This window comes from Crocodylus porosus, unplaced genomic scaffold (assembly GCF_001723895.1).
Source record: "Crocodylus porosus isolate Cpor-Errol unplaced genomic scaffold, CroPor_comp1, whole genome shotgun sequence".
In the NCBI taxonomy this organism is placed as follows: Eukaryota; Metazoa; Chordata; order Crocodylia; family Crocodylidae; genus Crocodylus; species Crocodylus porosus.
This window is the reverse complement of record NW_017728935.1, coordinates 4,977,839-5,004,244: the sequence shown is the minus strand read 5'-3', so window position 1 is coordinate 5,004,244 and position 26,406 is coordinate 4,977,839. Positions and strand designations below refer to the sequence as shown.

The window sequence follows — 26,406 nt, the reverse complement described above, 5'->3', positions numbered from 1 at the left end:
CTGGGAGCAGAGCCTGAATTGTGACCTGCACTGAAGTGGCTGGATTTTTTTCCATCCACCTGTAGACAAGCTTCTCAACTTTTGATGTTGCAAGTGATAGATCACCACCGCCTCCTCTTTGCTAAAGACATACTGTGCCGTCCCAGCGCCAAAGTCTACAAGTGTGACCGCTGTTTTGTATGGACCATTTGCTGACAACAATCACAGTGGAGAAGCAAGCAGCTCTGTCCTGTCTCTGGAGCCTTTCAGGCAACAGATAGCTCAGGAGAGGGGGCATCTCAACAAGAGAAACTGGCTTGACATTTCCGAAATGAAATACTGCTCATTTTGGGTCCATAAAGCCCTCCGTCTAGGCAAAGCACCAACTAATCCACCCTTGAGAATCATGCAGGGTCTAGGTTATACGCACATTCCTGTATTCAAGGATAATATGCACACGTTACTCTATCGCCAACAAAGAGATGTAGCTTTACCACTTGTCTGGCCTAACTAGGGGGAATGTGAAGAAACAGAATATCAGAAAGAGAACCAACATTTACTTTGTCCCAATAAGGGGAGGAAACCACCCTTATCAAAAAGTCTGACATGGGTCCACTGACAGGTATCAGCAGTCAGACACAGCAAGAGTGCAACTAGCCAGCTGCCACACACACCAAGGAAATGGGTACTCAACAGTACACTGAGTGAGGTGAGTGGAGACAAGTCAAGTTAAAAATGTCATCTTTATCTTGAGCAAAACTGTTACCTGGCAGTATCCTTCATCTCATGCAGCTGAGGTCAGAAGTCAGCATACAAGAGCCAGTGCCCAGCTCCCCACGATTTGCCTACCTGCTGCACAAGTCACCCATCTTCCGGAGAAGGAAGGTAGCATTGCTTTGGATGGGAAATGCAGGTTCCACGCTTGAAAGCTCAGCAAGGAGGGAACCTACAGTTGCCTGCTTGCAGCTGTTTTGCATTGTGTAAGAGCTTTTGCAGAGATGACTGAAAGGCAAATGGAGTAAGTGCAAAGAGGGCTGTCAGGGAAACCAGGAGAAGTCGCTTTCTCCTTTGAACATGAAAGAGGATAAAACATTTGCGCTTGTCCGGCCAAAACAACCGTCTGTTGTACGAGGCACCAGACATTCGTGGCGTCACATTCGCAGTCCTGGAACGGAGCTCCACGTGTTTAAAGCAAAAGACTTGCATAGCATTCACATCCCAATAACGGAGGCACGCGTGTGTGTCTAAGTTTATTTATTCAGTCTGTTCTAAGTTGTACAATTATGAAAACAACAGAACGACTGCTGGAAGCCCAGGAATATTTACAATCTCGCCTTGTTGTAGTGAGGTCAGTCTATGTTGTTGCACAGATTGGTTATGTTTGGTACCACAAGATGTTTAAAATTCAGACAAAATTTGAACAGATCAACGATTGTATGTACAAGAAAATAAAAGGAAATAATTCAAGTATCAAAATACAGAGACAAAGATTAAATAACATTTGTATTACAAATCAGTCCCACTGCCATACATCACAATTAGCAAAAATGTCTACATTGCAAACTGAACTTGACTGTTCTCTGCCCTGTTGGGGAATCTCAGGTTATTCTTCAAAGGACAAGAAAGAGACGTCTGAGCTAGATCGACCATTGCAAGAGCAGCAAAGTTGCTTCCTTTTAAAAGTGAAATGCTGCAAAGTAATCCCAGATATGCCAATGTGGGATCTAAAAGGGAGTGTGGAGTTGCAGAGTGCTAGTTATCAAATGAACATGTCTTCAACTGATGCAGCTGCTGAGAGAAAATCCTACTGAGGAATCTGAAATGGGTTGGGGATGTAGGGGGAGTGAAAATGCAATTAAGCCTACTTCATTTTCACAGATACAGAAAAAAGGAATGGTCAGAGGTACCATTTGGCGCCTGGTCTGTATGTCACAGGCGGACTCTGGCTGAATTTTTTTTTTTTTTTTTTTTTAATTAGAAGCACATCTACGAAGATGCTATACAACTCTCTCTAGGGGAGGAAGTTGGGATGCATCTCCACAAAGCACCCAGATCCCAAATGTCCCTTTCTTCTAGGATGAACAGTCCCAAAGCAAGACCAACGACAGAGCTGAACCTCTGACATTAGCATTCTTAGTAGATACAGAATAATAATAATAATAATAATAATAAAAAAGAATAGTGCAGCTTTAATTTGATACACAGTGATCTCTGCCCCCTTGCTACAAAAAAGGACAACAATTAATCTTAGCATCTAGCTAGAGTTCTCAGGCTGGACCCAGACCAGATACAAGTGGAGGTCTCTACAATACACTCTGCTCTTTGAAAACAGGAAGAAAGTGAAGCAAAAGGCTTGAAACTACCTTGTTGCAAGTAGGTACTGGAACAGGTGCAGCGCTTAGCATTAAAATCACATTCAGCACCAGAAATTGATGCTGTGAGAAACCCTGTATGAAGGCAAGAGCCGGAATACTGTACAAATGGCAAAGTACCAGGGCAGTGGGAGTCACTACAACTCCTGGAAGAGGCAGGGTCCAGGATGAGAGCCACCAGCAGGCAAGTACCTTGAAAACTGTACCAAACCAAAAGGGAGATGAACGGCCAAAGCTACTGTCACGTCTACCAACTAAGAAAAGGAAGATCTGGCTAGAAAACTGCATTGGGGGCTGCTGGGTCACTGAAGACAACAGCAAATTTGGAGTCTTCATCACCACTTTCGCATCTAGCCAACCTCAAAAGCTCATGCATCAGAAAGAAAGCTCACCCTCCTCCCAGGCAGAGGTTCAATTTGCAATCTCTCCAAACTGACTGTGCGGCCAAACACTGAATATTTACAGTTACATCAGCATGAACTGCCACGTATGTGTAACAAGGAATGTTAGGTTTCCTAAATTCATCAACTTAACGAACGTCTCGACTTCCACCTCCTAATCGTTTGCAGGCCTATGCCCTTGGGATTACAGTTTGCTTCTCTCAGCCTTACCATCAGCTGGGATGAGACTAAATTAAATCCAGATGTTCAGCAGCAACTGGAGTTGAAAGACAGATCATTAGGACGTATCGTTCCAATAAAGCAGCAGGGCACCACATCCTAAACCGTCACGTCTGTCAGAGACCACAGCAACCGTGCAGCACTCCTTGTCTTTCTCTGTTACCACCTCTCCCTGGCAACAAGGTCCAGATGGAGAGAGTACTGCAAAGCTATTTGTTCATATAGTCACAGTCAAAACCACTGTTAAATACTCTGGTAGTCTGAACGAAGCACAAGTACACAGCACCTTCAAAATTGATGCACGGTGTTTGGGAATGTAACACTTTGATTTAGAATCTGCCACCCTTGGGTTGTTCGGATTTACTGTCCCGAACAGGCTGTTTCAGCACAATGCCCAGAACTGAACTCCTTTTTTATTCGTACTCTGAAACCCTGGTTCACTAATTAAATAATGAGCTAGTATCAAAAAGTGCTAAATTACAATCGAATTCATGTTAAAAAATCCAACCCTGCTAGGCATAGCTGCATTTAACAAATGCGGTGGATGCAGGACAGGCTGTAGGAAGGAGCAAGCACCTGTCATTCAGCGTGTTAATGAACCCCTGGGCTGAGCCCTTTTCACCATAAAAACATCAAGTCCTGCAATGCAACAGTTCTCTGTAGCAAGAGCAGGCTTTGTACCATCGGTTACGCTGGGCATCTGCCATTCTAGGGTTACCGATCCTTTGCAGGCCGTTTTACTGAACTACGTCCATCTCCCCACCTCTGGGCTTGGGGTGACTTTAAAAAAAAAAAAAAAAAAAAAGTGAGAAAACCCAGCCAGCCAAGCTTCCTCACCTGGCATAAATTACTGTGTCTAAAATATGGTTACCATTCTTTGCTGCACACCCAGAACTGAAGTAATTTAAGTACCGTTAGAGACGCATCCTGGCCCCATTGCTAAGACTTCATCTACTCACCGCAAGAGAGGACAGTACCATGTGGATTCTCTTAGTAAATAAGGATTTGCTCCCCCCATCCCTCCCATCCAAAATAATTGCAATATGCTACATGTGACTTATAAACTTGATTCGCTTCATATCATGGCATGTAAAAAGGAACAGTGGTTAAAAAAAAAAAAAAAAAGTTGGTCTCAAACTAGAAAACATGGCATCACTCCCTTGACATCAGCAATCTCCTGTGCCAGAAATGTGGAGCTGCTTTTGTTAGCTGGTCACTTGGGATCCCTTCCCCCACCCTCTCAGCTTTGCAAGCCCTTTCTGAGCAGCCAGGCTATATTCAGAGGCAGACACCAGTGCCAGGTGGAGATCTTCTTCACGTCGGCGTGCCACTGCTTCTTAGGTCTCTGCCCAGTTACTACATTTCCATGGTAGAACACAGCTGCCTGTGGATCAGCTTTGCAGAGGGCAAGCAGAATGGGGGACAACATTAACAGAAAGCAAAAAAAAAAAAAAATGGAAATACGTTACTTATGAGTCATGTAAAAACCACTGCCAAAGGGGATGTCTGAGCCGGAGACAGGCAGTAACAGGGGCACAAACTTGGGGGCATTAGACACAGCAAAGCTCTGGCTCAGACAGAGCTGCTTTGATGCTGCCTGGCTTTGGATGTTCATCATTAAAAGGCACATGCGCTACTGGCCCAATTCCCAGAGATGCCAAGGACCCTGCCATTCCCAGCTGAAAACAGCGGGAGTTACAGGGATGCAGCCTCTGAAGAATCAGGCCTATATGTGGGCAGTTGTAACTAATGGTAAACTCACAGAAGTAGGAGCTATCCTACCAAACATATCCTCAGTTCAACTTCTCTTTTGAGCTGTATGAAGAAAGATTTCAGAGCGCTGCTCACGGCCAGGAAAGATTCCAGGCCAGGACACCAAACTCAAACGCTATCTACTGCAGTAGCCCTTAAAATACTGCAGTATTGTACAGCAAAACAAAAGCTTCTAGTAATGGCAGCGAATGTTTTGGGCAATCCGCACATCATCGCTAGGGCAAGAAATCTTTTGTCTCTGTACACGAAACCTCTTTGCACAGAGCCAGTGGTGCGTGACACATTAAATCTATGTGTAAGACAGCTAGTTTCCCTTTTTGTGTGTGTGTGCTTTAATAACTATCCTCCTCCTATCCCCCTTACTTGGATACAAACTAGCCAGGCCCTTATTTCTGAACTCTCAGTAGTTTGTCGCGCAAAGCGCTGTCATGCGACGGCCCTAGAGATGGGGAAGCTAGGTACTTTCCTGAGAAAGAGCCGGCAAAAGATTGAGAAACATCAGATTCCAATGTAGATCTAGGGGTGGGAGCGGTGAAGACAGACCGATGCAAAAATGCAGAAGCCATCCCACACTCTGCACTGGACTATGCTCAACTGTGTCTGAGGTCCAACCTCCTGAAGGGTTAGTTGCTGCCAAGAGGACACTCCAGAAAAGACTTGGTACCCAGGTTAACCAGCTCTAAATAACCAATTTGCATCAGTAAATGGCACTTGCTTAGGAAAAATTTGGGATAAGTTTCAACAGGCAGCTTGGAAACGCTGGGAGTTACTTGGGAGAGAAATCTGGAGAAGACGACGAGGGACAGAGTGGAAGTTTAAGATACTCAGGACAGTGTCCCCAGCTTCTTATACAGCCATCTTCCCAGTACCTCCCAACTGTCCCCCGCCAGCTCCCCCAGGGCTGGGCCTCCTACAGCAGATTCGGCAAACAGTGCAAAATACACGGAAATCTGTATGCTTGTAACTAGCCCAAGATCACACCCACTCTGAGATGGTGCCCTAATTCCACCGACCCACCTATTCAGCTGCTGCCCTGTGAAGGGGACAAGCTGTTTATAGGCTCTGCCTAAAGCAAGCTGGTCAGGAGCCAAGATCCATCTTCCCTGCGCTTCTACCCTTTGTGTCAGGTACTCTGCGTGTCAGGAGAGTGAACTTGAGCGTACTGGGTTACTGCCACTACTTGGAAGTCACAGTGTCTTACACAAAAGGATCTCAAATTGCTCTGCAATGGATTAAGCCTCACATCACCCCTGTGAGGTAGGTACGATCCCCATCTTTTTTTAAATGGGGAAACTGAGGTAAAGAGAAGTTAAGTGACCTGGTCACACAGCAAGGCAGTGGCAGAACCAGGAATAGAACAACTCCCAGACCTGCGTGATCACTGGACCATGCTTCCTCCTCAGTTTCATCTTTTCGGGGAGCCTTATTGTGTGGGCGAAACATGAAATCAGAGCTGGCATTAGGCGAGGAACTCAGAGAGGCACCTCTGAACAGTGTTCATATTGCCATGTTTTCTTGCTAGCAAGCTGCTCCAAACAGCTCTGTGGTTCACCAAGCCTTTCCTCCAAAACACAGCCCTGCCCTTCTCTGTCCAGTGCAGCAAATGCCCTGTCATTTCAGGTGCAAAGGGCTGAGAGTCCCACTCAGGAACTATAGGCAGCCACTGCAGAGTCAGAAAGGACACTGACTGGGGAAGAAAGCGCACGCACACGCACGCACGGAGACAGAGGGAAAAGAAAAGGGAAAGATGCCGGATCCTGTCTCTACCTAGGATGCCCATCTATCTCAAGCCACCCCAAGCGGAGCCCTGATGCCCAGGGGCAAGGAGGTGGAATTTCCCTAGCCCTCATCGCACAACATGTAATAGACTGAAAGCAGCCTTGTGATTGGCAGAACCTGCTGGGATCACATTTGCCCCTTGGGCAGGAAGAAAGCTAAAAATGCGGGGAACCTGCTGAGCACAGCAAAGCTCCTGGCCCCTCAGCCTGTTTTGGTCAAACAACATCCTTTAAACCCTCCTCCCAACTCCAGGAATACCCCTTTCCCAGTACAGGATTCATGACATGAGCTTTAAAAAAAATAAGCTCAACCCATTTACAGTTGGAAAAGCAAGAACTAAGCCAGTAGCTCACAGCAGTTTGGTCAGCGCAAACATAAGGGCCCTGGGGCCCATCCTACATGAGGATGAAATACAGGTAGCTCTAGTGTGGTGGGTGGCCAAAAAGCCCCTGCCGGGGGCTTCCTTTCTGTACCAACCCCAATTTCCAATATGGGTCAAAGGACATAGTGGGGGCAGCCCCAAAACCCAGACCCACTCTCCCATCAACCTGCACAGGCAGGTTTAACACGAGGCTTCAGGCTGGGGGCAGGGTGAAAGAAGACAGGGAGGGAGAGAGAGAGAGATTGTGTGTAGGATCCATGCGAGGAAATCTAGCGAGTGTTATTTGCACAGGATCACAGTGGTTAGTGTCCATTCAGATGGCAGGTAAAAAAAGAGGGGAGACAGTTTGTTGAAACAGTACGCAGCCGTGGCTCAGTCTGGAAGTAGAGAATCTAGAGCGAGCGCGTGCGTGCACCTCGAAGACAGAGCTCTGAACAGTCCCAGCATAAGAACGGTACGTATAAAAAGCCTGGGGAGCGTCACGTTGCCCCAGAGATTCACAGTGCCAGAGCGAGGGGGAGGATGGGAAACGGCAGGCAGCTTCCTGGATCCACATCTCAGACTCCTGCCGCCTGCAACTCCCACCTCACAGGGATCTAAACATGGCACTCTCTCAGCGTGTGTTACCCTTGTTTCCGAGTAAGGAGAATTCACAGTGTTCAGGAGCGATCAGGTACAAAAGCCGTTTAGTCTACAGTATCCTAGTGCTGCTGCTGCTGCCTCTGATGGAGTAGTGCCTAGAGGTGGGACTCAGTGCCAGCAGCTGGAGGGAGGGAGTTTAGAACAGCAGACAGATCAGATTGCAAAGGCACGGTTAGACTAGGTGGACACAGGGTTGTGTGCGCATGTGTGTGTGATTTAGAAGATAGTGGTCTCATACTTAGTGCTGAGGGTCCTCTTGGATTCCTGTTTGGGGTCCACAACCCAGGAAACACTGGCATGAGACTGGGAGTCTTGATCCACTTCAGATGGCTCCAGCTGGAAAACATTGGGGGCGAGGGGGAGAGAGAGGTGGTTAGAATCTGCTCATGTGAAGAGGCCAGGGTTGAGACAGAAAGCACTTGGCAGTGATGGGAAGGGAGACCTCAAAGCTATCTGCAGGGCCATACTAAGCAGCATGTGCGTTGGCGGGGGGAGCAGCTGTCATGGGGCAAGAGCCCCAGTTGGATTCAGCCAAGATTTCTGCCTACACATCAAGGAAATGTTTGAAACTGGCCACGAGTACCGATCCTGGGCTCAGACCTCTCTCTGTGGCATCTATATCCACATTCTGGACCGGGGCAGCTTGCCTAATCTCACAGATAAACAGCAGCATCAGTGCTACCCTGAAGATCCTCCAGCTCTTTGCAAAAGACAAGTATCTGACCTACCTTCCTGGACAAACAGCTCTCCCCTACCCTGGCCCTCCTGACCTTGACCTAAAAGGCTCTGACGCTGGCAGGATCAGAAGCAACACATTGTGTGCTGGCGGGGTGCAAAGGGAAGCGACAGCTCTTGGCACCGGTGAAGATGAACATGACATCGCAGCTTGTTCTTGGGGGTCCTCTGTCCCCATATGAGAGGGATGGCAGTGCAGGCAAGGAGGGAGCACACACAGCAGCAAAGCAAAAGACGGGACTGAAGCAGAGGGGAGGGACAGCAGGAAAGAGGCTTTCAAGCAGAGCTGAGCTGCCTGCCTGAAGCTAAGGAAGCCCAGGTTTGTTCATAACGAAACAAGACAGCAAGAAGGGTAAAGACCTTAGCTCCTTGACTAACAGACTGCAGCGGCAGATAGGAGGGACGGTGCGTAGTACAGGTGTGACAGTAACAACAGCGACTATCGGGAGGGAGCGTCACCTGGGCAGTGGGAGCAAGCACAACACAGAGACAAAAGGAGACATTAAAGGCAAGCAACAACCGCACACAATACCGGGTTTTTAGCACGATCCGGCCCAGCTGCATCTTCTGCTGAAGGTTACAAGTTCTGGGCCAGTCCTATCCTCAGCTCCGTCTGGGTTTTGGACACGGAAGTTGTGCTGGAACCCAGGGGCCCGGTATGCGTCCGATTCCCCTTCTCTGCACTCCTACAGCTGCCCTCAGTTCTAGTCACGAGCTGTTCCACCCGAAGGCACTCTAGGAACCGCAAGGAGCCAGCAGCTGGGGAGCCTCTATCAGCACTGTGCACAACTGGACAATCATGGAGCTGCTGCCAACTGGCTCCTTGTCTATACTAGGGCCCCCTCCACCTCAGGGACGTCTCCACGGACAGTACCGGGGAAGGGGAGGGCATTACCCCCACTGCCTGAGCTGGCACCATGCAAAATGCAATTCAGAGGCTCTGACTTGGGCCCCGTGGCCCCGGCATACGTACTGCGGATTTCCTCATGCCGACGCGAGGCTTAGGCACCGGTTTGGAAGATTTCGTTTCGATCGCTTCTCCTGCTGAAGCACCCAGAGGTTTCGCTTTTTGGGCTTGCAGGGCCAGCTGATATGCGACTTCAAAGGCCTGCCCCAGCGTCAGGATGATTTCGTACGTCAGGTTCTTTGGAAAGACCACACAGAGCAGAGTGATTTCACTCCCTCCCCAAGGGAAGCTGGACAAATTCAGGCACTTGTGGCAATTGGAAAACTTCCCTTGGTGACTGGGCTCCTAGGCAGGGCCCAAGGACAGCTCCATCCCTAGAAGTTCAGCAGCCAGAGCTGCCCTTGGGCTTCACTAGTGGACTCCTGCATCTTTGGCAGCAGCTCTTTGCCAACAGCCCTGTGGCTGCCAGGTATGTTTCCAAGCCTTGTGTTCTCTGTTGCAGCAGCTGGGCAGCACCAAGGGGCTGCAGAGCTGGCAATGAACAAGCTGACTGTAGGGCAGTCCCCAAGACCGTGACTGGACACAGTCTTGAAGGAAAGAGAAGTCAGTAGCTATGGAGTGTAGGAGTGAGGGACAGCCTCTGAATCAGAACTTCCTAGCTCTCGCGGGTTGGAGGCTGCAAGTGAGAGAGGAAGAGAAGGAAAAACCCTGGTCATACCCAGCTCACTCTCCCTTTCAGCATCCGCTCTCTGCCGCTGTGTGACACGGGAGACTGGGCAAGGTGGACCTACGGTCTGACCCAATAAATGGCAGGTCTTGCACATTTTTATCACAGAATCATAAAGCGGCTGGGCTGGAAGGGACCTCCAGAGATCATCTAGTCAAAGCCTCTGCCCCAAGGCAGGATCATCCCTATCCAAAGCCATCATATACAAATCCGTAATCTAACCTCTTTGCAAAACTACTGCCAGCCCTGACGCAGCCCAAGACATCATACTCAAACCTGCCACAGGTAAAGTAGGGGAACCACAGCAGCCAACATCTTGCTTTGTTAATATATGCTCAAAGGATTCCAGGCAGAGGCCGTACCCCCTGCTACAGAGGAGGAGAAAATCCCCCACGGTCCGTGCCAATCTGACCGTGACGGTCTCTTCTGCATTTCAGTTTATCAATATTCCTATTCAAGGCGAAACACGCTCAGGCAGCTCGCACAGCCCGGCTACCTCCACAGCAGATAGGCTATGCTTCTGCATGCTCTGCCCTGCTCCATGCCTTACAAGGCTGGTAAATCAGCCTGTTGCACTGCATGCAATTAAGACCATCCAGGGCTTCTGCTCACAGCACATTCCTTGGGGGGCAGAAGCCCCTGCTCTACAGACCTCAGTAACAACAGCCAGACCCACAACCTCCTAGCTGACAGAGCCAGACGGGGAAAGGATTCCCGACTGGGGACTCTGAAGGGGCCGATACTGGAGCAGTCACGGGCACAGCAGCACTGGATGAAATGTGCGTTGTTTTATGATTTGCAGCTACAGCCAGGCAATAAAACAATGAAATTACAGACTTAATGAGCCTGAAAGGCGCCAAGGTTACTCCAAATTAAAAACAACCCACAAATGACTTCCGATTAGGCAGAACAAATACGGGCTCTCAAACAGACATTCCTCAGTTATTGGCCTGGGGAGATGCTCAGGCCGGAGTCTAAGCAAAGGGTCTGTTTGCTGCACACACACACACACACACACACTAACGCCATCTACAAACCAGCCCACTGGTAACTAATCAGCACTGCTCACGCTCCGTCTGGGTGAGCCAGGGGGGTTTCCAATGTTATGGGACACAGCACCATAATATGCAGACAGCCAGGGACAGCTAATGGGAAAGTAACAGCCTTTTGCTAGTGTCCGTCTGCCCGTGTGCTCCCCACTCTGCAAACACCTACTAATGGAGTGTCACCACAGGATATGAAGGAACCGCATGTGCTGGGCAAGCTGAATTAGCTGTCTGGGACTGGCAGGAGGCCGAGGGAAAGAGCACACAAAGCCACTTGTCAGTCTCCGCGGCAGCCAAATCAAGGCCTGTGATGAAACAAGTTGGCTGGGCCAGTGAAAGGCAGACACACCTGGGTCTGTCAACAGGCTATAGGCCACTATGACTTTCCCAGTGAGGTGACCAATTATTCTACTGATGTAGCTGCAGGAGGACGACCTGCCGTGCAGCTGCGGATGCAGGACACTCGCAGCGCTCAAGTGCCTGTTTTAGTGCTCTAGAAAGCGAGGGGACAAACGCATCGAGCTGAAGTGCTACAACCCAGCCTGAGCCAGGACAGAAACAGACCTGGATGTAGCAGGAACAACTGCCAGGTGCTTCATGCCACACTTGTGCCCTCCAGCCATCCCAATGGTCTGAAGGGGATTTTGGAACAGTGGTCAAAAAGGTGCTTACACTGGACAGTCCTATCCATGCGAGAAGGGGAACTGCCAGGCCGTGGTACTTTCCTACTGGTATAACTCCATCCCCCACAACTGCACTGCAATACCTCTACCAGCAGAACCAAGTAGCACCATTCGCATGCACAGACAAGGCCGAGGAAGTCAAAGAAACCCTTGGAGGAAGCAATCCTATCCCTGCCTTAGAGAAAGAATGGCAGGAGCCAACAGGCTTTCCCCCTCTTGCTGGCGAGTCTTAGGTGCAGGCAGACCACGTGACAAGTGCTGGCGGGGCCAGCTCAGTGCCCTGAGCATACTTGGATCCGGCCTTCCTGGATTCATAAATGCCCGTGCTGTAGCGTCCGTTCAGCCCTCCCTCTGCACAAACGGGACTGGCCCACGCTAGGGCCCGCTGCCACGTCTTGAGAAATCTGCCCCGTGCAGTAAGCTGCCAAGTGCTCTCTCCTCAAGACCCACTTTGCAGCACTGCCATCCACAGATGGCACACAGCTTGCTGGGGTGCAAGGCGTTTCACACACATACAGACGTGCTACTCACCACATCCACAGTGCTGAAGACATGGCAGTAGTGGTGGCTGGTCTGCAGGTCCTTGGTGATGTAGGCGAACGTACAGAGGTCCTCGGGGTCCTGGGCAGCACAGGAGATGTTCCGGATTTCGTGCTCAGCAATAACGTTCTGCCAAAGTTAAAACACAAGCAACCAGCTGGGCAGGTGCTTTGGGCAGCTGGATAGTCCCGCGTAGCACGTCTCTTAGGGGGACAACAGCCACGGTTACCAAACTTGGAAAAGCATCCACCAGCCCAGGACAGGGATGCGACAAGGAGCCGAGATCCCTGTGACAAGGAGCCGAAAAGGCACTAGATCCCTAGTGTCCCTCTAAGCCATCTTGGAGGATGTGGGAATGTTACTTCACTTCCCTCTGTTCTAGTGGAAATAAGCCAGACAGAACAGCTCATGCGTCCCGTCTCAGCACAGCCACATCACCTGGGGACATTTTTAAATGAACTCAGGCTTTCACCGCGTGTTAATCTTCTGGTGAGGCTGAAGACAATTGACAAACAGCCACCTCGTGTGCATGCTGTAGGCAAAGGACAAGCAGACAGAAGGGAGATGCCCACAGGACGGGAGCTCCTAGCTCCCCGAGTCCTCATTCCATCTAAAAGGATTCACAGGAAAGAATCCAAGATGGTCTCGTCCATGGAGGAGTGCCTCACACCAAGCCCTGACAGGCACAGGACAGGAGGATGTGACATTTCAATGCCTGCATCCTAGAAACCAGTGCTAAGCCCCACACGGTGTCTGAGGACCCACAGCTCAGCGTGAAGAACCAGTAGTTTCACCTCAAGCAGCTGCAGAGTTGGTCACCAGGGAGCACAACATCCGCTGCTGTTGCTGTGCTTTGGCGCGCCTCACATCAGCTTGTTACCGAACAAGGCATAAGCACTGTCAAAACGGCCCCTGTGACCAGGTGGGGGTTACCCACCGGGAAATCAAGGCAGAGACTAATAGATAGGTCAAACGGCAGAGCATGCCAGGGAGGCAGAAGGAGCAGAGTTCAGTCCGACTCCAACCCCGACTCAGGTCACCAGGTAACAGAGCCACAGCCAAAAAACACCGCCTTGGAGCAGGTGGCACAGCTGGGTTCTAGTTCCTTCCTGGCTAGCAACAAAGTTCCCACACTTGGGGCAGCTCCTGATGCAAGATGCTCCCTCTCTCATAGCTAGGTAGCGCCACGGGGCTAGATAGGGAGGGCCCACATTTGGGTCTACCTCATTGGCACACGGGGCTGCGAGCCACAGTGGCAGGCGAGTGAGAAGGGACCCTGCTATAACCAGCTGCCCTAAGCAAGCAGCACACACAATCCCTCTCAACACAAAGATCAGGCCGTCCTCTTACCTTGTTAGAAGCATCAATGAACTTCACCCCTTTGTAAGTGATGGATAATATTATGGTTGGGATCTTCTTCATGTGCTCCGTTGATTTCTTTAGGAACAAGAACGCACTGGTTAAGGGGCACAACGTAGCCACCTCCCACTTTCCTGCCGGTCCTGCTCCCTCATACACCTACCCTCATCTTGGCACAGGCATCCTGTGTAGACTCTGTCCCACGAAGGTCTTTGATCAACATGGAGCCCAAATACTGTTTGAAATGGGGAGAAGGCATGGCACCATTTCTATTTTGAAGGCCTTGGCCCCATAGACAGCCTCCCCTGCCCTGGTACAACATACAGACCACAGCCATGACCAGTGGGAGGCAGACAATCCAGGGTGCTGCCTTCACATTCCCCAGCAACGATCTGGCTGTAGTCACCTGCTCCTAGTTCAGGTAACTCATCCAGACTGTTTCTAGAGCCCACTGCTCCTACGGGCACTGGCTGCCACCAAGGCCTCCAAGAGGCCAGATACGGACTTGGCCCCAGCACATCTGGCCCCAGGATGGAAACCAGCAACTGATTCAGACTCTTCCTGGTCCGTAGTGAAGGGTGAGGGTGCCCAGGTGTGCAGGACTGCAGATGGGGCAAGCTCACCCACGCGCTTCAGAGCAACTCCCTCCCACGTGCCCCTTGAGCGACAGGAACCCACTTACATTGGCCTCGTACCCGCAGGACTCGAAGATGAGCTTCTCGGGCTGGTGCTGCCAATTCTGGACGGGAGCATAGGGTGCTGCTAGGCTGGGGGGGCGAAGAGTCAGCTTTGGCTCACGACGCTCCTCCTGAGGATGGCAAGGGCACATGTGAAAGCCATGCCGCGCATCTCACTCACTCATGAGGCAAAACCTAGATCCCTGGGGTAGCGTCTGGCCTCAGAGCAGTTCATTTTACCAAGCACCAGGTCCAGACTCCTCAATGCAGGGGCTGAGGAGGGAGGAAGGGGCCCTGCCCCCCTTGGCCTGACTCTCAGTGCCAGCCACTGGGCAGGAGCCTGAATCAGCTGTGCTAAGGGAGAAGGCTGTTGGGTTCACTGCTTCCAGCCAGGGCAGGAATAGCACCCAACTGACCTGCCCTGTCCTGGGAAACAGAATGGAAGGGCCTGCTGGAGTGTAGCCAGGCTATGCTGCTGCCTCCTTGCACACTGAAGACCCTTCAGCTGTGACAGCAAGGGCTACCCGCTCTAACCTGTGCTTTGTATCTGTCAGCTCTGGGATAGGAGGTGACTTCATGGCCACTGTCATGTCGCCTCTTCCCAGGGTCTCCAGAAGGCAGCAAGAGATCTGCCGACCTGCCCGTGCACGAGTCGTTCTGGCTCAGGGGCGACGACGTCTGGGACATCAGATCCTGGCACTGGAAACAGAGGCAGAGACACAGACCTAAACACAACTGGCCATGGCAGCCAGGCTTCACAGTCCTTGCCCGCAGGCTATTAGAGCCACTGCACTCCCTCCCCCACCTTCTCATGGACCTGTGTCTTCACGGGGACCTAGCCCACGAGTTGCAGCCGGGAGCACTGTCAGTGTGACTTAGTCCCCTTGTGAGGCCACCTGTGCTGCAGGAGAGGGAAAGCAACATAAACAGAGTCACAGCCAGGTCTTGCCTGCAGAAGCCGCTATTGTGATGTGCAGACTGTGCCCCAAAGGCCACGAAAATCCTGTAGACCAGATTCACGCCACCTCCCAGGTACTCCAAGGGCGTATTGTGGGAACAGGGAGTTCACTGGTGTCAATGACCAAATTGCTGGAGAGGTCCTTAACTCAGCTCTTAATCCAGGGCACTTCCTCAGCTGCCACTACGTAGGAGCTAAGACGGCGCCTGTCTGAAGGGGAGCCGGCTCCTGGCAGCTGTCCAGGGCGCTGTGCAGAGCCCCAGCTGCGGTGCGCTGGGCAGGGGGAAAGGGGCAGAGAAGCCTCCGCAATTCAGGGAGGCAGAGCTCGAGAGTCAGCTGGGATAGGGCAGTTCTCTCTTAGGGAGACACTGAAGGCCAAGAGCTGCACCACTCACATGAAGGGACTCTAATAGGGCCAGCGACAGCACCCAGGATGTCTGGCCTGGTCTGCTCATCCCTAAGGAACCAAGTCACACTGCAGTCCTCCTCCCCCAGCCCACGACTCCAGGATTCCTCGGCACCCGCCCAGGGTCATTCCTGCGCAAGCAGCCACCTTTAATCTGCTGATGCACGCTAGAGGGCACAAAGACCCAAGCTTCCGGCCAGGAGGGTTGAACAGGATTCAACGGCAAGCCAAGTCCTCTTGACACGGCTCTAACAGCATCACTCATCTCCCAGTGCGATCAGAGCCTTACAAAGGCTGGTTGTACTGGGAGGGGAAAGAGTCCCTCCCTGGGACGTGCAGATCCGGGCCCAGGGAACCCAAGCTGGTACATTTGGGAGCTCGCAGCTGTGATACGCATTAACTCTATTCAAGGCACTCGCTTAATTTCCCATTGACATCCTTCCGCTCCATCATGCCAGAGTCTGGCACACGACAGCTGTGGCATCAGGAAATGCTGCAAATGGCCTATTCTCTTTCCCTGCCTCCCTACCCAGCATTTCAATCAGTTGATCCCGAGCCAAAGAGCTTTTTCTGTTCATTCAGTCCCATCAGTCTCAAGAAGATGTTTTAGAAATTCCTGGATCCGCAGCTGGTTGCCTCCCAGCTGGGCATCTGCTCTTTACCAGGTCAGTGATTCCCCAGTAGGGAGAGGGTGGGATATGCAGACAGGGGACCTCAAGCCACTGGGCATCCACAGAGCGAGCACAGGTTGGACTGGCAGCGCAGGGCGCTCACATCCATTCCCAGCCACTGCGGCACCAGGGGGAGGTGGGGAAAACCAATGGGGGGCACTGAGGGAAGATCAGTCTCATGTTTGGTTCTTGGCCTTCAAGCACTGATGGAAGAGCTCATCAGGGCTGATGCCGACCACAGATTTTGCGCAATGGATACTGCCCACTCGGAGCTGAGCGGAGCATACAGATGACCATAACACCTGCATCAACATCAGATACCAATACAAGCTGTCTGTCGCATCCCCGTACTCCTGATGCAATACAAGCACAGCAAAACCACTGCAGACGACACGGGGTGGCTCTGGGCCTAGGAATTCCAGCCCCTTTGTGAATTCATTTATTAAGGACATCAGCCTCACAAGTGCATCTCAGGCCTCTCCTGCAGCTGCTGAGAGGCAAGAGAGGGGCCGAGTTTGCTACTCAAACAGGCACATCAGTTTTAGAGCTGGACACCCTCATGCCTTTACGGGCCCCTTGAGTCAGTGAGATGGCCATGTTCAAACAGACCAGAGAAACTAATTGCCTTCTCTTGCAGGGGACCAGGGACCCAGTGACAACCCAGGGGGCTGTCCCCCATTTACCAGGGACTAACCTAACACGGGTATTTGTGATGCTGCCTGTCATAACTAGAGCTCCTGGCTAAACTCCACTGACTTATTCCCCATGCTTGTATGTCTCCACCCCTTAAAAAGCAGCCAGGTTCAAAGCCATAACCTTGCTGAACACCTGTGTCTGGTTTGGGACTTGCATCTGAGCACAACATGCATTCCAGGTACTACTTGGAGTCAACAGCGACACACACGTCTCTGAGGTCCCCAGCTAATCAAGACTGATTGGGTCAGCCACCTGGCAGAGGCCCTGAATCTCATTAAAAAGGTGCCCTTTTTTTTTTTTTTTTTTCCTTTAAGCTCTTGGCATTCAGGGCCAAGAAAAGGGATCTGCAGCTGAAGCAAGGAGCAGAACAATGGCTGAGACACTGACCCCAGGCTTCAAGGGAAGCTCGCAAGATAGCAGCTGGCAACGGGCTTGCTTTTACAGGAGGGCAGCGCTCCCACCCGCTCCTTATATATGCTACAGGAATTCTGCTTTGCAGCACCGAAGATGCAGCAACGCAGCACGCCAGGGCAACATCCCTCCTGCCTCCAGCGCTCTGCTTAAACCCGATGGGCCTCACTCCATCCTGAACAGATCTCAAAAAGGGCCAAGGAGACACGCGGCCCCGGCCCCATGTTGTTGAACACACACTAACTGGGCATCAGTGCTTTGTGCAGTGGAGAGCAGGGGGATGCGACATGGTGAGCTTCCCCGTCAGCTCCTCACCCACACATAGGAAAACTAAAAGGATCAACTTGAAAGCCCTGATGTCATCACCCAGTCACTTGTTTCTTTAGATGAGCATGTCCCATCTGAACAATGGCCATCTGTGGGGCCTACTCGGAGAACAGGGCAAGCATCTATTGGAACCCGCAGCAGACCACACACCTCCTGGGCTGGATTCCCTTCCAGTGCTCTGGTTGGGGCCAAGGCTGGTGCCAGAAAGCCAATTTTTCTCCGCACTGGGCTATTCTGATACAGGCCAGGAGGACAGAACGGGCGGCTGGGGCCCATCACTGTGACCAGCACCTCTTACAGCAGCTCAGATCCAGGTCTCCTAAGTTTCAGCAAGTTCCAAGGGGGAATACTTGGTCCCTGGCCCTCTCTAGGAACACCCAAAGGCATCTGTTGAGGATAATGGGGCTTGCCCCAAATATGCCCTCACCCTCACGCAACACCACATGGTGCTGTTTTACAGTCCACCTGCAAGGGCCAAACTTGGCCCCAAAGCAACTGACAAACACATCCAGGACGGACAAGCGAAGGAACATCTGAGAGCCAAAACTAAGTTGGAGCCCTTGCCCAAGTGTCCCCTGCTGGTCAGAGCTCATGGCAAGCAGCTTAGCTTTCTATTCTGAAACAAAGTAGTTGAGTTTTAAGCCCTAATGAATTAAAAAAAAACAACCCCAAATGGATGCCTTCCTTAGAAACTGCCCTGGGCATTCAAAACCTACCATACAGACTTAAAGCGTGAACTCATAAAATACTGACCAAGGAAGGCTCCTTTAACAGCCACTTTTTGTTGATGAGGCTGGGCAAAACGCTAGTACTTGAGAGAAGAGGGGAGAGCGCACGTGTGCAACTAAGTCTTTGAGGGAAGCATGGCAAGTGTCCTCACACTCCCACCTCTGCTTGGCAGCCCACCTGGAGATGTTCTGAAGTACCCGAGCTCAGCAAATGCGTTTCAGGGGTTCCAAAATCCCCAGAAGGGTTTTGTTGCTCATCAAAAGGGGAAAGCTCATTTCTGACACACATTTGTGTTCACTACCTTGAAAGAAGGGGGGAGGGAGGGGCGGGAGGGAGAGAGAGAAGGAAGTGAAAAGGAAGGGGAGAAGAAGAAAGTATCTTGGCAGCTGCTGATAGTGCTCAGGGCAGATGCATCAGTCAGGCAGTAGCCGGCAAATACAAACAGCGACTCACTCTCAGCTGCGAGAAGCGTGGTGGTTTCTGTGGCGGCTCCTCATAGGGCCTATCCGCCAGAGAGGCGATGATCCTTTTCCGATGGCCAAGCAGATTTACTTTCAGCACCTGCAGAGAGAGGGGGAGGTGAGCTCAGCTCAAGGAGGGCGGGAAGGATTTCTAACTGCCCTCCCCAGATGCATCGCACAAGTCTGCACCTTCTATGCTGAGGTTTCACAGCCTCCACTTCAGGCTAAAGCAGGAACTGCCTCACCGGCAGGGGTCTCCTAGACACCTTGTCTGCCGACACCCTGCAGCACCACAGCTGGGCAGGTCAGCAGCGTGCCAGCTTCACAGCAGAATGTGGGCATCGGGTGCAGTGGGAAATAACCCCATGCTCTTAGTGCTAACTCAGTGCGCAGACAGAACAGCTCTGCCTTTGTACGCTGCCGTCTTCATACGCTCTCAACAACCAAGCCCTGAAACGTCTTCGGGGGTGGGCTGGCACAAGCTCAGCTGAGGACTCCACAGAGCAGAGAGGTTAAGTGGTGGTGTCACAGCCAGCACGAGCCCATGGGAGAACTGCTGGTGCCCAGCCCCAAGTTGAAGCTGCTAGCTAGACTGTGCTGCTTGGTATCCCACATGCAAGCATGTGTCCTGCCTGACACACTCGATGTGTCCTTCCGCGTGGTGGAAGCCTTAAACATATTCGCAGGGGCTTGCTTGCATTTTAGTTAGATGAACACAAAGGTTCTTACTTAAACAAAGGATTCTGAACAGACTGACGGAGCAGGGAAAGAAGCTGCTTGGTACATTATGACTGATGCCCCTCAGTCACAATGAACCGTGAATCTCTAACAACATGTGCTCCTTCCTGCAGAAGGGCCCAAGTAGTGCTCCAAGCATCAGCCTAGTACACGCAGAAGGACAGGTAACACCACATTATCCCTGAACCCCTCCTGCCAGCTTTGAAAAGCAGCCTCTGCCACTGGTCTGCCACTATTGCTCATCTCCCAGCCCTCCAGCCATACTGGAGCTACAGGATCGGGGCTCTTCCCAGTCTCACTAGTTGGCACAGACGACTAGGAAACAGTGGCACAATGCACAAAAGCCTCATGTGCTGGCAACAGAACTGCCCCTGCCACTTCATCACACATTCTACTAGTCTGTGATGGCAACCTGCTCAAGTATGGGGCGGGAGGGGGGGCAGCCTTCATCAAGCTCTGTAGGGGTGACCCGTCTGATCCCTCATCAGACCCATGGCTCTTGCTCTTCTGGGAAAGCAAAGCACGTGACTTGGTATCAGAACAGGACTGGTGCACTGGAGCTTCCGCCCTCGTGGGAGAGACGCCTGCCTGAAGGGAACCCGGAAGAGGTTTAACAGCACACACAAGGGAAAAGTGAGACTCACATTCACCAACTCCAGCTCCCAGAGGTTTTTCACAGTGTCGATAGAGCTGTAGCCACTTGACAGGAAGGACTGGATGTAGTCCTGAAGCCCCAAAGAGTCGAGCCAGGCAGGAACTGACGGCTGGCTGTTCCCATCACAACCCAGAGGTTTTACCTGTAAAATGCACGCATGAAGAAGGGGTTAAAAGCCCTGGGGAATCCCAAACAGCTTGGAGGCTAAATCTGAGTGGCTGCAATTAAAACCCAATATAATTACAGAAAGATTGGTATTTAATAGCAACCGTGCATGGTAAGTACCTAGCTCTCAGGCAGCTGTGTAGGGCTGTGGGCACACTTCTGCGACTGCAGTTTGTGCAGAAATACTGGCTAGCTCTACATGAGGCAACTCAGGCACTACTAGCAATGCAGCTGAGGTCACACAAGACTTCTCGTCTGGGCTGCAAAATCCACCTGCGCGGTGGAATAAAGACACTAAGCAATAGCCCTCATGTGCTCTGTGCTGTCACGACCAGATGGCAGCAAGTACTGGTGGCAGCCAGCTCTGAGTGAGCTCAGACACATCCACGCAATCCTCTGGCCCAGCAGCAACTGCAGTGGAGATGTACCCCGCATCCACCCTCAAGCAATCACAGCCTGAAAAGCTACTCCCATGAGGAATGGCCAGAGCCTCATTCTCCAGCAGATCATCTCTGACAAATGAAGCTAAGAGTTGCTCTGTTTAACACACAATTACGTTGTGCGCGTGTGGGTGGGAAGCACCCTGCTGACCACAGCCTTGCCGAAGCTCTGTTCCAACCACCTTAAACAGCCTCAGTTGCACACTACCAACACAGATAACGACGGTGACCAGGTCAACACAGAGGCTCATGGAAGAGGCCTGAGAAGTCAAATGCAGGGGATGACTGCCTCCCTTCAGCACTTGAGTTAGGCTGGTTCATCAGTGACCCTGCTCAAATGAGCAGAGGACCTCTGGCTGAAGCTGGGAATGCCAACGTGCAGTTACACTGGGTGCTTGCTGAGTGCAAGAAACAGTGGGGGGAGGCAGGCTGGGAAGACAGGGTTTCCTCCCTCGGTTCCACTCACCATCACAGCGCCAGAGCACTAAGCCTTCGCTCTGCACTTGTGGCTCAGCGTTCACCTGCCCTACCTGTACCGAGGGTCTCTGGGCTCCCATCCACTGTTTGGGCCTTTATGCTGCAACTGCCAGCACTTTGCAGATAAGGTGCCCAGATAGCCATTGCTGAACACCAACAGCCATGCCAGTGCTTCTGGAGGAGGACTGCAAGGAGAGACCCCTTGTGCATCCCCAGCAGTAGGGGCCCTGAATTTTTATGGCCAGCTCACAATGCAGGGGCACGTTTTGCTCGTTTTACACGATACGGAGACACAGAGCAACATCTCTGGCTACTAGAGAGGGCTGGAGGGAGGTGGAATCCCCCTGGTGAACGGGCAGCTCCTTCCCACCCCTGCGCAGCCCCTTCAGAAACCCCCATGGAAGCTGGGTGGTGGTCCCGAGGAGCGGAGGCGTTCCGTTAGCCAGCTCCTGACAGTACCTTAGGTAGTCACCAGTCACCCGAGTAGAGAGAGCTGACACCTATACCTAAAATGCACACACTGCTCCTAAAGCAGCCCTCCCTTATCCTTGGTGTAGGATGCTCTACTGATCTGGTCCCAAGTCCTTTTCTGAGCACCATCCTTCCCAACAGCCCCGGCCAGAACCTACTCCAGATGGCTGGAATGGTTTGCTTTGCTTCCTGCACTGCCGTCTTCCTCACACAAGCCACGCTGTGAGAAAGAGGAAGCACCCTACCTCCGCTCGCAGCAACTGGTAGGAAGATATTAACCTTGGGAAGGGAACGCGCTGCTTGGAGAAGTTTCCTGCGGTGCTGCGGGTCACTGATGCCGATCTCCCGGAGGTCCTGATCCTCCATGACGTTACAGCCCTGCGGGAACAGAAAGCGAGAGAAGACATGGGGGAAGCGCGCGACATCCGCAAGACCTGTCGCTAGAGAAGGAACCAGGTGCATCAGAGCAGCCTTCCCCTGAGCTACACCCATCCCCAAACACCCCCAGGGGAGAAAGAAGGGAGGCTGCTTGCAATGTGTTGTGTGGAAACCCTCTGCCACTCGCCAGGAGCCACAGCACAGGAGAAGATAAGTGGAGCTTTATAAGAACAATCCCTTCTTTAAGGGGCACGGCAATAAAAAGCGCAGTGGAGCAGTGAATTTCTCTCACCCAGCAGAGCCACTGGAAAAATTATGCCTGCAGTTCTCCGTCTCATTTCCAAGAGGAATCTCTTCAGGGCGGGCCCATCTCATACCAGCTTGGGCTGGACACAAAGCAGCTCACAAGCCAACCTTAAAGGCCCTGCCCTCCCAGGTTGGCCCAGGGTACATCCCACCATGAGCTTTCCCCACCAGCAGGGCTCTGGGGGCCTGCTACCAGCCGGGAGTCTGAATGAGCAGACACAAAGCAGGTCACCTGAAGGGTTCATTCTGGTGCATGCAGTACACTGCTGAGCCCTTTCATTCAGGCAGAATGAACACAGCCACGGCTCTCTCCTCCTGTACACGCAGACGCACACTCTGCTCCATGACATCTTTCCAGCTGACAGATTTCAGGCCGCTAATTTCAGCAGCCTTCTTATTTTATAAACAGATGCTTTAATCACCCATTCCTTTGAGCCAGGCTTAACAATTCAGCGCAGCCACTGCTTAACCAGCCAGCCCTCTAGACATGAGCGCACATGGCGCAAACGGGCAGGGGAAGTTTGGCTCTGCTCAGCCTCCCTGGAGGGAGGGAGAGAAAATTGAATTTATTTGAGTGGGAGCAGGAGATTTGGGGAAGGTCAGTCTCGCTGTGATCTAATACCTGTCTCCACGGGGACGGAAGCAGCCCACCTCTCTCCGGTGAATAGACTCCTCGTTACACGCTACTTCGCAAAACTCATTAGCTCGGTACAGGAGCTAACCATGCAGAGCGACTGCTTGCTCCCTTAGAAGCTTTGATTGCAAGCTCCTTGTTTGTCTCCATCCGGCTTATATCTGGAGAGCGCTCAGCTCTAGGGCCACGCGTGTCTGCCGTCACTGAATAGCCAGGACTGACGGAGCCAGTTACTGCCACTTATCCATATTGCTGAAGCATCCTCAAACCACAATCGGGATCAGACTCACCGTGAGCCGGGCGCCGTACAGACATCTAACGAGAACTTACGTTCAAGCCCAGACGTCCTGTGCTCTTGAGGCAGCCAAACTGTACAAGCTAAACTGGGAGTTCCTCGTTACTTCATGTTTTGTTTTAATAAAGATCTACTTAGAGGGTGGATGCGAGGGGCGTGCGCACCGGGGCACTTGTACCCCTCTTTGATTTCTGCTCCATCCAGAGTTTAAAACCAACTGCCTGGCAGTAGCAGTAGCATTTCTAGGCAGACAGCGCGGAGGGAGTCGCTTAACTTCACGGCTCATTATATCATCTACTTGATCCCTTCATTCCAGAGGTGTTAATGACCCTCTCCTTTTTAACAGCCTTGATGTTCCACCAATCAAGCTATTCTGTTCTGCAATTCTGCTGTCTGTTTGCTACTCCTGGGAATGAAGCTCCTACTTCACAGCCCTACAGACTGTTTTTAATTCATTCCAATTAAGCTGTTCTTGTTTCTGTTTCAATCTTAAACTGAACACAACAGCCCCGGGCCCCCGGTGTATTCGTCAAACTTCTAGTTTATTTTTAGTTGGAAAAAATATGCGTCGATTCACCTCACCATCTGCAACCCCCACCTTTTCAAAGTCCGGATCTACCCATGTCTAGTTACAAATGGGGCAAAAAGCCACTGAAAGGACAACGAATGTATTGGAATCCAAGCTGAAATAGCCCAGCCCAGCCCAACTCAGCCTCAGAAACCCAAGCTCAGAGAATCGCATCCTACACAGCAGAACGGAGATATTTTAAAACTTCCTCTCCCAGCCTTTCTGCCGTCGAGACCCTTCAGGGAGTTCCATGGCACAAGCTCAATTCTTAAACTGAACGTCAATTTTGCGAGCTGCTCTACCGCCCACCCCCGCCCAGTACGAAGTTGCAGGAACAGGTCTCCAATATTAGAAGGACCTCAGCTCATTCATATTCAAAAGGAGCCAATCTCTCACGAGCATGCAGCCCAGAGCAGGGTCCTGCTCCCATCAAACAGATCTCCTCCCCTTCCTGGTTAGTCCCAGGCATACACATGCATATCAAGGGTGCAGAGCTCCACAGCTGGGGTGACCAGATGGGAACACTGATCTTCCTTCACTGGGCTCGCTGCCCAGCTCAGCTCCCCAGGGCCCTGGGAGCTGAGCGACTGTCTGCCGGCTCTCATGGCAATGCCAGAGTCCGCATTCCCCACATATGACATGGCAGCAGTAACCGGTACCACGTGACTAAAGGCTACCAGTTGTCATTGCCAACTCTGCATGCAGCATGGAGCTGAGACAGCTGTGGGGGTTTCTTCACCATCCTCAGCCACTTGCTTTGTCCACTGTAGTAATTCCCGGCCACGGCAGGGCACAGCCCCTCTGTAACAAGAGGATTTATTCTCACTCGCCGGGCTACATCGGTGCATAGAGGAAAACAGAGATAAAGCTGTAGACAAGGGGTGAATGGTGCAAAGTGTTCAGCTGTGCTGCACTCTCAGGTTGGGCTACAGAGAAGCATTCACTTACTAGCAAGCTACAGCAGCAAGCTAATAATCGCCAAAGGCACGTCCACATGTTCATTAGTGCGCTTTAGATAACGCGCATTAAATCTAGTACCTCCATTAGGAGGTACTAGAAAAACGCACATTAGCCTATTTTAATGAGCATTAACTAAAGAGCACACTTTTTTGTGACGCTTTAATGTGCCTTAAAATAGGCTCATGCATATTAAAGCACATGTGTAAGACATGCCCCCAGTGTGGGATAAACAGGCCCTGGGTCACTACTGCCGGGGTCAAAGAACAGCAGCGCAACCCCCTGCCGAACCCCTCTCAGTCCTATAATCAAGAGGAAGTTTACAAGCTTAAGGTCTTGAACTCCCATCAGGCCTCGGGGGATGAGATGAGATGGCTCCAGCCCTTAGCAGCAGAACACTTGAATTTGGCACCCGCACGACTAGTTGCCTTTGTGAGCGGAAAGTGCTGGCTCCAAGGAGCCTGCAGTTTACGACGGACACATACAAAGCACTTGTCAGGTTAGTCTGCAAAGGCATTCTGGAACGTGAATCCGTAGCACTGCCCAGTGTGTCTCAGGTCTGCCTTTGTAAGGTTTTGCCTCGGGGAGGGGAATAAAAAATAGACACCAATAGGACTGCAGACACACAAAGGCACAGCAAACAGCACGCTGCAAAGTCCTTGCTTACAAACAGCTGGTTACCCTTCAGAAGCCAGAGACAGGAACCAGGAGATAGCGCCCTAGGTCTGCAGCAAAAGCTGGAGAGATCATCTGGATTTGGTCGTTTAGCAAAAGAAACTACAACAGGCACCTTCTACAGGGGACCGGTGCCAGGCTGCAATCATCTGCTGGCTTTAGCGTAGCCAATAACAGCCGTCTTGTAAAGGCAGTCTTGTCAAGTGCAAACAACGGCCGGGGTCCTGGAACATAGGAGCACAAGGACAATAAAGCCTCCACGCAACTTGCAGGCTGAGCCATAAAGCTGGCTGACGGAGAACAAAACAAGCCTAAATATGAGCACGGCTACAGGCTGTGCTCTTACGAGCTGCAGATCCCAGCCTACAAGCAGAGACGCTCATCTCTTTGGCCGCTTGCAAATGCTGAGCTAAGGGGTCAAGTAACAGCACATTTATAGCTCTTTATAAAAACGGTGTGCAAGTTGTACACCCCTCCAAGAGGGAAGAGGCAGAGTTACAGTGCCATGTCTGCACTTTCTCATTTCTTTTTAGAGGCCTAAAGAAAATCGCTCAATTAACTCTTAGCTCCTTAGCTCCATTGTAAGGATGGGAAAAACCGGCAGAGGAGGGGAGCTGACTTGCCTGAGTTGGCTTATGGGCTCCGCGTTGACTCTTGTGATATTCAGAGTTCCTGGCTCCAGGCCCCGCGCTCAGTCCTTCCTAGCCCTCGTAGTTCCTTCTGTTCAGTCACCAAGAACTCAGCCTTACCTCCGCGCCTGCCCTGCG

At 51.6% G+C, this 26,406-nt stretch overlaps 1 protein-coding gene across 5 annotated transcripts in view; it reads right to left on the bottom strand.

Moving 5' to 3' along the window:
• Window positions 1-1,216: 1,216 nt before the first annotated feature.
• ANKS1A (ankyrin repeat and sterile alpha motif domain containing 1A) overlaps window positions 1,217-26,406 on the bottom strand; it is a 118,664-nt gene continuing 93,474 nt past the window's right edge. For 3 of the 5 annotated variants that reach the window (XM_019546740.1, XM_019546742.1, XM_019546737.1), the window contains 11 exons: window positions 22,106-22,204; window positions 20,263-20,415; window positions 18,873-18,980; window positions 14,756-14,920; window positions 14,227-14,352; window positions 13,708-13,779; window positions 13,536-13,622; window positions 12,177-12,314; window positions 9,256-9,426; window positions 8,643-8,741; window positions 1,217-7,883 (listed from right to left, as the gene is read on the bottom strand). In XM_019546740.1, the coding sequence (XP_019402285.1) occupies window positions 7,764-7,883; window positions 8,643-8,741; window positions 9,256-9,426; window positions 12,177-12,314; window positions 13,536-13,622; window positions 13,708-13,779; window positions 14,227-14,352; window positions 14,756-14,920; window positions 18,873-18,980; window positions 20,263-20,415; window positions 22,106-22,204 (1,338 nt within the window). In that variant the 3' untranslated portion in view covers window positions 1,217-7,763. The remainder of the gene's footprint in view (window positions 7,884-8,642; window positions 8,742-9,255; window positions 9,427-12,176; window positions 12,315-13,535; window positions 13,623-13,707; window positions 13,780-14,226; window positions 14,353-14,755; window positions 14,921-18,872; window positions 18,981-20,262; window positions 20,416-22,105; window positions 22,205-26,406) is intronic. The other 2 variants (XM_019546738.1, XM_019546739.1) reach the window with 2 other exon arrangements.